Source organism: Dreissena polymorpha, chromosome 7, assembly GCF_020536995.1.
Source record: "Dreissena polymorpha isolate Duluth1 chromosome 7, UMN_Dpol_1.0, whole genome shotgun sequence".
Classification (NCBI taxonomy): domain Eukaryota; kingdom Metazoa; phylum Mollusca; class Bivalvia; order Myida; family Dreissenidae; genus Dreissena; species Dreissena polymorpha.
In genome coordinates, this window is record NC_068361.1 from 30,683,470 (window position 1) to 30,696,531 (window position 13,062).

General features: G+C 33.1%; 1 protein-coding gene across 1 annotated transcript in view; it reads left to right on the forward strand.

The window, feature by feature from the left end:
• LOC127839587 (putative nuclease HARBI1) overlaps positions 1-9,607 on the forward strand; it is a 75,303-nt gene extending 65,696 nt beyond the window's left edge. Inside the window, exon 5 of the mRNA XM_052367977.1 lies at positions 9,497-9,607. Within this exon, the coding sequence (XP_052223937.1) occupies positions 9,497-9,607 (111 nt within the window). The remainder of the gene's footprint in view (positions 1-9,496) is intronic.
• The last annotated feature ends 3,455 nt before the right edge of the window (positions 9,608-13,062 follow it).

Consider the following 13,062-nt stretch of genomic DNA (forward strand, 5'->3'; position numbering starts at 1 on the left):
CGAAACAATGTTCCAGTATTTCTTGACGTCTATGTAATGAAACATTATATCAAACTGACCGTAAACATTTTCGCCTGAGTTCATTCTGAATCCCATACAAAACGTTAAGTGTTAAATTTTTCCAGGTTTGTGATATGACAATAATTCGTCAGATAAGGAAGCCCATTTCGTGCGTCCAACATGCAGATAATAGACACCCCTTCATTTGCATGTAAAACAGCTCGCTTGCGACTTGTCATTTAAAATGCAGGCATTTAACTGGTAACTTATACAAACTTACATGTTTACTTGATAACTTTGTTTCTCAATTTATAAATTGATGGAATTTTTGTAGGCATTATACTGAAAGTGTATGTTGATATTATTCTTGATATGGATTATATTTAAAAACATTGAATATGGTGAACTTTGACAAAAAGATTTCTTGACAACTGTTAATTAAAACATATCTTCATTTCTGTATTAAGAAGGTTATCGACCTACTGCAGTATTGTGTATACATATATTGTATTAAATATGTCAACAACTTAGTATGGTTTAACCACATATATTCTACCGATTCATTAGCATAGGTGTTTTTTCGATAACAATTGTCCTATTCCACGGTACAAAATTACCACCTTTTTCATTTACATATTTCCGCTAATAACCAATTATGTATTTAGCTTAGTCTGATGTTTTCTGCTCGTAAAAAATGAAGAGAACGTGTATGAAACCAGAAAGGTCAATGTAAGTGTTTAGCTTTTATAGTCGGTGGTATGCCGGGCATACGAATGTTTGTCATTAACGAACAATAATTACGCGAGCTTAGTTAACAAAGATGCGTTTTTGACGCCGAATGTGTTGTTTTGTAAATTATTGTCTGTGGGTGTTCGCCATTTGTGCAAATTGAACGATGCATATACTTGTCTCTATAAATTTTCGTTAATACACAACATGAATGCTTTCAAAATAGGTGCGTAGGGAAACACACTTATATAGGCTGTGGCTTAAAAACTGATCATTTAATTATACCGCGATAAACATATGACCAGCATCATAGGAATATGGCTCTTATTCAACATGCGGCCAGCATGAACTCAGACTCAGACAAACCTGTGCAACGGCGAAGTCTGATCAAGGAGCAACCCTCTACACTAATCAGAAAACGAAACCTTGCATGACTTCAAATATATATATATATATATATATATATACACACATATATATATATATATATATATACACACACATATATATATATATATATATATATATATATATATATATATATATATATATACATATATATATATATATATATATATATATATATATATATATATATATATATATAATATATATATATATATATACAATAGACAATTGTATGTAACCTTTCTAAATTAGAAATATCAGAGACTTTTGCATTTCTAACCATATAAACCCATATGTATACATATATAAAATTACCAATTCTGTACAAATCAGCTCTATATTACATTATAAACTCTATGAGGCTGTTGCTTATCCATTTTTAAAACATCGTAAAATAATTGAATTAAAATATTGACTTCAAATACGAGCACTATTAAGCAATTAAGAAATTGTTTAGAAAATCGGGAAAATCACCCCGATCAGATCGTAGATAACCAAATTAGCAACAACTTTTCAGACGCCTATAACATACATCAGTGTTACTTAAAAAACAACGAAAATACATTATTTACAAGTATATAAAAGACGACGTTTTAAAATAGCATAACAGGTTTTGGCACAACTTCTAATCATGTATGGGGTTGTGAATAGAAAAACTAATTAATCGTGTTTGACACAAATAGAAAGTTAGGATGTACACTTACATCTTTGTCAAAAATATATGTCTTCAGTCATGATACAAATAACAATCAAGAATAACATAGCTCTCATTCTCAACATATTCGCAAAAGGGGCACTTCCGGTCTAGTACGTCCAGCCGCTAGTATCGCCCGGTTTCTATTCGCAGAGTCGCTACACCACAACGGAATTTTCTAAATGCAGCCCGATGATACGGAGACATTATAAACTGACAATAAGATACCGTACTTAAATCGTCCTTTAAAAGGCGATAAGTACGCAACTTATTTCTTCCTCGACCGCAAGGACCCTTGACACTTTTTAGAGATTGACACCAGTCTATCTTAAATTTATCAAATAAAACATTCATTCTTCCATTCAATAAGGCATGTTTCGGTAAAGCCGACACGATATGTATGTATTGCTGTAATTCATTTGTGTTAAACATATCAGTGACAATATAATACCAATTTTTACAAGACCTTCCAGCTAAATACTTAGCCCAGAGTGCAACACGCGTATTCATTCTAAAATCATGCATTTTTGATAGACGTGCCCAATACGAAGAAATAGATTTCCATTGCCTAATTTCTGGAGGCACCCATTCCATTTCACCCGAGACTGCAATGTTGGGAGTATATCTTGATATACGAATAAGAACGGTAGCCCCAATTGACAGCTCCATAACTAAAAATAGGCCAAACAGAACAATCATATAGGTGTGTAAAACATTAAGGTAGCGCACCCCTAACGAGCACATATCCAAATATAATTTAATTAATTATTTTCCTCATCAGCATCATTTCACTGAACTACATGCAAATTTGTAGGTAGGATGTCCATGCTTTTTAAAACAATATACCGATTTTTTCAAAACCACCCTCACGCTCGGCTTTTGTCCAGTTTATTTTCACCCCTGGGGTATATAAAAGTTCCATAATTAATTAACATTTCCAAATATGGGCATGTAGTTGGTGTATACAGATGCAGTAAAGGTGTTTAAACAAGATGAAATACGTATTCTTTTACAGACATTTATTTTTCACAAATTTTAATCTATGGAATAGCGCCATGAAATGTAAGTGAATTCAGCCAAGTAAAAATTGGGTCTGTTAAAAACAAAGTGTCATAAAATTCAAAATAGTATCATTTAAGTTATATTTTAAACTTAGTTTTTATAGAAACACTATATACAGCAAAAATACCAAGAAATAGACAGATTTACCGTTTACTTTTTGAGATAAAAATAAAAATGCAACATGCATCATTCGTATTTTCAGCAGTAAATTACCCAATTTAGCCATAACGTTGTTGTAATTTTAAAAATTGAAGGATGTGCATACAATTTTCAACATATTTAACAATAAACATAGCTTATATGCTATATTAAATCAAATTACGTTAGAAAAGAAATAAAACGCGTCGCAAAAAGTATGCGATGCCGGCAGGATTCGAACCTGCGCGGGAAGAACCCAAAAGATTTCTAGACCATCGCCTTAACCACTCAGCCACGATAACTTCACATCGTTGCAATTTTAAATTAGATATCCATAAGTAAACAGGTAAAAAGGCTCGTCAATCTTTGAAGAAATCGCGAAATCATATTTTTCAGATGATAATTGGATCAAAGTCAATATTTATAGTGAAAATAATGTATTCTAAATGAATTAGGTAAACACATATCAAAATTCGAAGTTGGAAAAAAATAAAATGCATCTCTCGGAAATAACCGATCATTGAAGATCGGCTATGATCGTAAAATAAATCGCGGGAAATCATTAGAGGTGCGCTACCTTAAAGCAAAGGCCACCAACTGATTTGTATTTTGCAATCAACAGACCAAGTGCACGGCTTGCACTCTGAGCTATAACTTTTGCCATTATACTATAATCCAAATGTTCATTGAGAACTAAAACTATATTCAGATATCGATCAACAGTCATACGCATATCATTGCCACATGTAAACTGTATATTAGTTTTACATACAGATTTTGGTCGAAAATGCACAATTTTACTTTTGTTATAATTTAAGTATATATAATTCATATAACACCAGTCATTCAATGCATTTAATAAAAGCTGTAAATCATGTTCATTCTCTGCTATCAACACAATATCATTCGCATACAGTAGAAAGCAAAGTTTTCCATACTCTACACCTAGATCTAAAGCTTTCAAATATAAAGCAAGATCATTGATATACACGTTAAATAACAGAGAAGATAGTATACATCCATTTCTTAAACCAAATTTAACAGGATACCATTCAATATTTAAAATATCAAATACAACAGAAGAAGATATGACTGTATATAAGGACTGTATAAATATTAAACAATTTCTTCCAGAGAATATCACGATTTATGTAAGCATAAGCTTTTTAAAGTCAATAAAACCGCAAAAAGTAAATAGCGTTTTCTTCTTTCTAGTGATAATTAAAATTGTTAACGTAGAACTATGGTCAACAGTACTTCTTTTTCTTCGAAACCCATTTTGTTCATCAATAATAATAGCATTATGTTCGGCCCACTTTCTTAATCTTTTGTTTACAATAGAACAATACAGTTTATAAGCAGAACAAGACAAATATACACCTCTATATTCTATTACGTCATACTACTTCCGAGACCATATCAGATGCGCGCCAAACCGTGACCATATTGTCAGTGCGCTTTTAGAATTCGTCGTGTATAGACGAATTCTTATACTTTACTAGTTTAGTGGAGTGTGACCGTGACAAAAAAATTATTTAAAACTGCGTTGTTGTTTTTAATTTTATCTGCTTTGTTTTATCATTATAATTAGAATAACGTGGTTATTCTTAACTTTGTTTGCATTTTATTGCAATATATTTTATTTTTTATAAACGAAGGGGAATGATTGATTAAAGAATAGTCCCGCACTGAATGTATTAGCACATTTTTCAGGATGGCTGAATCAATGTTGCAAGGTAAAGGAAAATCCCCTGCTGGTGGCAGTGGGGATAAAGAGAATATTAATGTGCCTGTTCAGGTTGAAAAGTCCGTTGATGTTTCTAAACAGCCTATGAAAAAACCTGAACAATGACAAAAAACTGACAAAGATCCAACAAAGGAGGTGCTCCTTATCCTGCGTGAATTGAATTCAAATGTCGTACAACAAAGTGAGAAATTAGAAAAGTTGAATGGTAGTGTTGACACTGTCTATGAGTGGTATGATGACACTTCAGATGTTTAGTTCGAGGGAGACTTACATGAACATGACGACGTGAACAGCAGTCTGTTGACATGAATTGTAGTAACACTAATCATGCTAATATAGATGGTGTTCAGTCAGAATGTGAACCTGGTAAAATTCAGGGCAATGTTTCAAAGGTTTGTCTGACAAGTTTTTGTTCTCTGAAAAAGTTGACAATGAAACAAATGATGATCTTTCTATGTTCATCAACACTTCGTTCCGAAGTGGTGTTTCAGAGGAACGTGTGACAGAAATTTGTAAGGATGTCCATAGGCCAATAAATTGTGATGCGTTGACAAAAACGAGGGTAAATCCAGGAATATGGGGTCTTTTGAAACCACAAACACAAACTGAGGATGCAAAAAATGCAGTCTATTCAGAATAATGTTGTGAAAGCCTCAATTAACGTTGCAAAATTGTTAGACAAAGATGTCCAAAATGTTGACGCTCAGTCCATAGAGTGGGGAACTAATGCTCTTGCTTTGCTTGGACAATCAAACACACTAATACATAACAAGTGAAAAGAGTCACACAGGAATGATTTAGATCCAAAATTCTATCCTTTGACTTCTCCAAGTTTACCATTTACTGATTTTCTGTATGGTAATGAAACGGATGTGAACAAAAATGTCAAGGACATACAAGATATGAGCAAGATCGGTAAGATCGGCAAGTTTTTTCGTGGTCGATGTTATAGAAATTTGTCATATACACGTGGTATGAGAGGGTTCCGAAGAGGATTTCGGGGCCGTGGTAACCACCCTGGTTACCCTGGTAACATGAGGCCGGAGGACAGACATCTGAATCCAGTGCCTTCAAAAAACAAGAGGGACGGGCAGAGGAAATAATTCAGGTTAGTGGAGAATTTGAAGCAGTTTTTTGGCATCTGTTGATCTCAAACATGATTGTTATTCTATTTATATAGCTGAGGAAGATCAAGTAAAGCTTAGATTTACATTTTCTGGTCATGTTTATCATTATGGTGCATTACCAAATGGTATTTCTTTTGCCCCAAGAATTTTTACTAAACTTATGAAACCAGTTTGTGTTGCATTGCGAATGCGCGTCCATTCTAATTCTGGTTATATTGGTGATGCTTTACTTTTTGGTGATACGTATCAAGAATGTAGACAGAATATGGTTGACACAGTTTCGTTGATGACTGAACTAGGGTTCATAATCCATGAAACAAAATCGGTTCTAATTCCCACAACAAAATTTACCTATTTAGGTAATGGAATTGATTCTGAGAAAATGGAAGTAACTTTGCCAGCATCTAAAGTACTTACTTTAATCTCAGAGTGTTTCGTTTTGTTAAACAAATCAAAAACGACAATACAATTAGTTGCTAGACTTGTAGGTCTAATGGTTTCAAGTTTTTCCGCAGTAGAATATGATCGTTTGTTTTACCGGAAAATCGAAATTGGTAAAATTCAAGCATTGAATAATGCGAATGGTGATTTTTCCAAATTCAACAAAACTATGATCTATATTACAATCATAATTATGGTTATTGAACACAGAGCTAAACAACTCTGATTTCCATGTTGACAAGACTACATCTACATCTACCTACATAACACAAACAATTGGTCATCAAAAGTACGGGGCATTCTTAACCAAACCGGTTTTAACGATGTTTGGTTATTCCCCGAATCTGTGAATTCTTATCAATTTATCCCGTTACTTAAAAACAGATTACGAGACCAGTACATCACTAACTGGAACGTAAGTGTCACATCATCTTGTTCAATGATTTTTTATAAGGAATTAAAACCAGTATTCGAAAGATCGGCTTATATTGATATTGTTGAAAATAAAAAACATAGGAACATTATATCTAAATTACGTTTGTCATCTTACAAATTATTTATTGAAACGGGTAGACACCAGAACATTGTTAGAGATCAACGTAAATGTGTTGTATGCAACCTTAATGATATTGAGGATGAATATCACTTTGTTCTTACATGTCCTTACTATGCCGATGTTAGGAAAACATTAATTCCAAGGTATTACAGATGTCGCTCAAATATGTTTAAGTTTATCGAATAACTTAATAGTTCAAATAAAAATGTGTTAAGAAAATTAGCCATGTTTTGTTTAAAAGGCTTTGAAATGCGAGAAAATGTCTTATATATGTGAACATGTTTCATTGTAGTATATTTTATTTACTTGATTGTATTTGTAATTCATAGATGCACTTTGACTATACTGTGTTTACTTGTTTGTCAATGGTCAATTGCGTTTTGCCGATTTTACCAACAAAAAAAAACTGGAAACTTACTATATATTATATATATTTCATAAAGCCACTAAGCGTATAATAATGTAATACGTGTTGCAAGCATTAAACAACGTTTTTACAGTATGTGGTCACCCAGTATTAACCTCTTCCATGTGACATTCTCACTTAAACATGTTGTATTTCATTCTTTTTTGAATCGCATCTTCCTTCGAATGATGTATATTTTGTATTTAATTATAACGCATGCTGTTATTGAATATGTATGTTAACGACGATGAGCTGTATATGCTAAAGTCAAATAAACTATTCTGTTCTGTTCTGTACATCAGAAGACAAAGAGCCGTCATCTAGTATAACCTCGTTAGGAATCTTCTTTGTAATAGACTGCCCAATACCGATCATGCCAATTGATCCACATTGCACTCGTTCAGTAAAACATTCTGGATAGTATACCAATGACGCCTCTTAGACTTGTGTACCTTTTTCAAACATTTTGCGAAGTTTAACAAATTCTGAGTTCAAATAATCTTTATCACTTTTACTGTTACAGTGTAGCCAGCGCTTTTCGGCTTGTGACACGTTATCTCACTTAGTGGTTAACTTGTCATTCAACCAAGGTTTACCTGGCCTGTATTTTCTTGAACAAACATCAGACTTAATATGTATAGTTTTATATGGTATATTAGAGTACATAGACGTTTTCACAAATCACACCAACTGTCATATGCTATATCAATTTCATGTTGGGTTCTAAAACCTTGTTTTAAATTATATGTAGTTCTATTAACGTCAGATAAAATATCAGTATTGCTCAGAAATAAAACATCATAATACGTTCTATCAAACCTGACATTAGAACCCGAGACATTATTGTTAACATTTTCATATGTAGGTGTAGAGCTATAACTTAACATTTTCCAGGACGAAAGTGAATGTTCAGGTATACATGTTGATGCAATTTCAGCAATATTACCACATTTATTAATATCATCTGATATCAATGTCACAAAAAAAATCTACAAAATAATCAATGGCATCTTGTGGTATAATACAATAATCAACACCTAATAAACATTTTGTTGAAAAAGATGCAAAATCACTGTTTACCATATTTCGTCCGTTTAAAGGGGCATTTTCACAGATTTTGGCATGTTTTAAGTGTGTCATTAAATGCTTTACGTGTTTATTGATAAAATGTTAACATTGGATCTAAAAAGCTCCAGTAAAAAATCAAGAATAAAATTTAAAAAAGGAAAACAAATAGACCGCATCCGGGCTCGAACCAGTGACCCCTGGAGTCCTGAAGTAGAAACCAATTATACCGCTCGGCCATCCTGCCTAGTATGTATGAAAGACGTATTTGATACTTTATATAATCAATCTTCGTAGTTTCACAAATTTAAACGAAAGCAACAGAACTTTCCAAAGTATTCAATCGTTTCGTGTTGTAACGCTTTAAAATTTTCAGGTTTTTAAATCGTCAAAAGATGCATATAATGGCTATAGTAGACCATGGTTAATGTTCAGTATTAATGTGTCCTTACAAATATCATAACTAAAACGAAAATTTGCGAATCTGAAACAACTTTTGTTCAATTTTGTCAATTTGCCAAAACGTGAAAAGATCCCTTTAAGACACACATATTTTTTTTATCAAAAAATCGATAAAAAGCTCACCAAAAGCATTTGTATTTAAATCTTTGACATCTCTAGACGGAAGAAAATCAATACCAGCTATTTGATAATCAAAATTACCATCGACTATTAAAGTTTCCGCAAATTTTACCAACATATTGCAATAAAACACATTAGAGAACAAAAAATTATTTACATCATAATATCTGGACGAATTTTGGGGAAGAAGGTAACATACACAAGAAAATATCAACGATTTATCTTGTTTGTTACACATCCTCAACCAAAAAACCTTTAACACTATTATCTTCAACGGAAGTATCATACATGTTTAAAACAGAGTTTCTTATGAAAAAAAAATTTCACCCGATCCAGATTTAGTTCTCACAAGTATATTTGTACGGTTAAACCAAAACCACGTGTAGCCGTCTAATTGTACTATATCATCATTTAAAAGATGTGATTCAGATATACCTTAAATGTCAAAATTATTGTCTAAAACACATTGCGATCTTAAATTAACATTGTCAGAGTTTCTGTCATAATCCCAACCCTTCACATTCCAAAACCCGATATGAAGCTAATACTTTCGGTGTCTTCTGTCGTCGTTGTAACGCCCGTTGCGTCCCCGGCCTCCAGCTCCACGCCCAGCACCACGGCCCCTTGTATCGACAACGATGAACAGTTCTAAAGCCGTCGTCCCGATCGTCATGAATTGAATCGCGCCTATCTATAACACGCCCCTGATCTCGCCGCGGTGAACCGTCCCTAGATCAGGACTGACGGTTTTCATACCGGTTATCACGATTCCCCGAACCCGAATGGCGGTTGCCATCGACAGAAGCACGATCACGCGGGAAATCAGCGCATTCACTAGAACCCCGTGGTACAATACGGGAACCGTGAACAATAAGACCATGTGACTCTATGGCACCAAGAATAGCTCTGAAATTGTTATCCAACACTCGATCGGCCTGAGCCTGGTCATGTTGAATACACACGTTAGAATATATGCTTTGACAATGTTCAGATGCTTGTCACTTTCAGACGTATTTCCGGCTTAATTATGCACGTGATTGATGGAAACCAACAAATCAATCTTAGAATGAAAAAGATCTAGACACACTTTATCTCGTCATGAATATTTTTCTTCACAGTGTCCATTTTAGTGTCAATGTCCTTGTGCATACAATTCACTTCTGAGTTGACGCGTTTGTCTAGAACTTGTGACACTTTGTTTATTATTTTCTGTTATAAACCCTTTTCAACTTGGTCAACACGTTCTCTAAGTGCAGAAAATAACATGGGCATATCGGATGATTACTTAGCTATTTGCTGCTGTAATGTAGCATTTCCTTCTAGTGCACATCAGCAGAAGTCACAACTATTTCCCTCGTGGATTGCGGGGATGAATCTGTATACAGTTTACGGTTTAACTTAGATAGGACCCGTTGTTGTTTCTTCATAGTTGAACCGATGTCGACTTCTGTGTCAGAAAGATGTTTCTTTCGACCCGAGTTAATGGGCGTGTCCACCCTGATTATACGCTAAGACGACATTATTGACTCCACATGGACCTAAGATTAACTTTTATTACAAAATTAAACATGTTGTCAGTCTTATCCATATTTGCAAGGTCGAGCTAAATAAGTCAAGCGAAAGAGTCCACACAGCGCTCCTATTATCTCCAATACGCTTGCGCTCTAGTCAAGCGTGACCAATCGCCCGTTTAATCGGAGGTGTTTACACTAAGCTTTTTATCAATGCACGCACCGATTGAGTGAGTTACTAATCTTTACGGACGAAAATGTACGTACGTATAAAGTAACGTACATTTTTCCGAATGCGTAAGTGCGTTTCTATAAACCGAACGTAGCCGAAAACTTAGTTGCTATGCTAGAATAATCTCTAAACAGAAGTCGTGTGATTGCGCGGTTCTTAAAGAGGACATTTGACAGTGTCGTATCCCGTGTAAAACAATGACTTGCAAAATGGAAACAGCGAAGAAAAGAAAGATGAATTGGTCGGCGAATGAGATTAACGCGTTAGTAGACGTTTCGTTGAGTATCAAGACGGAAATTTGTCGAATCAATTGACAAGTAAAGTAAAGCTCGAGCTTTATGAAAATCTTAAAGAAAGGTAAATGTTGTTAAACTTACAGAAGTTTGCTACTTTGCATTTTGCATACAGTATTTATAGCCACACTTTTATGATTTTAATTCTAACATTTACATATCATCAATAGTGCATTTGTAGGAATATCAAGATTTAATGGTTTAAATATTTTATTTGTCGTCTGTTTAAAATAAGAAAAAGCGACTACAGAGACGTCTCAACTACCAACATATATATAGATCTATGGCATATCTATTTTTACGTATTAAAAACATAATTTTAAGGTACCCATTTAATTAAACATTGCAGTATCAACAGCCAGTCCCTCACGCAAAGGTCAGTGGAGGAAGTAAAAAAGAAGCTGTCTGACATCAAAACAGATGTCAGGCAGCAGGAAATAAAAAGATTAAAAGAAGCTCGGGCTACAGGGGGAGGTCCAGCCATCGCTGATCCAAAAGATTGGCAGGAAAAGGTACACCTACTGATTTACATGTACATGTTTCTTAGTTAACATGACCTCTAATATAAAATAATTAATGCACTCAAACCCAGTAAGTAGATCTAAATGATGTAATATGTCATTTTTTATTCTAGTTTATTGTTTACTTGTCTTAATACTTATATATGTAAAAAAATCAAAATAGTCATATACATTTATTGTTTTCTTTATTATATCTGCGTAAAAGCCATTTCATTTTTTATATTTGTGTGTACAAATGTTCTACACATTTTTAAATAGCTACTGAGTGCACTTCCCAAGGTCTCCATCAAAGGTTTTCCAGGAATTGATAACTTTAAAGGTAATATATCTTCAAACCACTATAGTTTCATCAATTGTAATATAACAAATATCAAATAAAAATGCAATACATTACACCTGTGTTGCTAAATAATATGTTACACTTTGTTACGGTATATATTTATATTGAAACCTCATTTATTTTAAATATTAAATTCATTATATCTGTTTGTTTTATTTATACTAAATTAGTTCCTAAGTTTTTACTCATTAGCAAAATAAAAGATTAAAAAAAAATCAAGTATACCATACATTTTCAGTTCAGACGACCTTTAATGCAGAAGACAAAGAACTTTCTAAAGGTATTTGCAAATACTTAAAGGTTTATCTCCCACTATATATTTCCTTTCTTCAACCTTCTTAATATATATACACACACATGTAATAGCTTATGATTTGTTATCTTCACATTTTATAGCCAAAGAAAGTATATTTACTTGTATTACCTCTCTGCAATTATACGTTAAATTTGTGTTTGCTTTTATATAAATTAACATGTTTAATTTAATATGCTAAATTATGTCCCATACCAGTAAATATATACGACAGTGTGATATTCTTAATTTAAGCCTTAAATTAAACCAGATTGTCTTCCACAATGCTTATGATGCATTTTTCACAATGCTTATGATGCATTTTTATTTATTACATAATAGTATTTACAAATTTTAATATGGACATGTTTTATAATCAGATGGAACAGCTTCATTGCAAGAAAAAGCAATGAAAAAGTATGAAAAAGAAAGGGCAATTAACAAAGATATAGCTTAAACATACATAATATTTGATTTTTGCATTGGTTATATTGTTTTAAAATAAATAAAAGCATTTACAGCAAGTTAAATCCTTTCATGAAAAGTTTCATTCCAAAAAATGACATTATAATGATATATAATTAAAACTATTAAATATTTATATAAAACATGATATACATATATTTGCAGTAGGTTGAGCTATAAGGAGTACATGTAATGCCATGCTGTATGACCTAGCCTTTATAGCGATGAGGAAGATTGTAAGCTTTGTAACAGGGAGGTCCCTTGTTTGAACCCCATTGTGGACAGGCATGTTTGAGGATGAGTAACATAATGCCATGAACAATAATATATTAACAAAGATTTTCTTTAAACATCTTGGTTATTCAAATGTAAATGGCAATCTTTATTAACAGAATCTCCAGAGTCATCAATATCTGCAAGCACATCTTCAAAGAGGAAGAATGCGGACGTTGA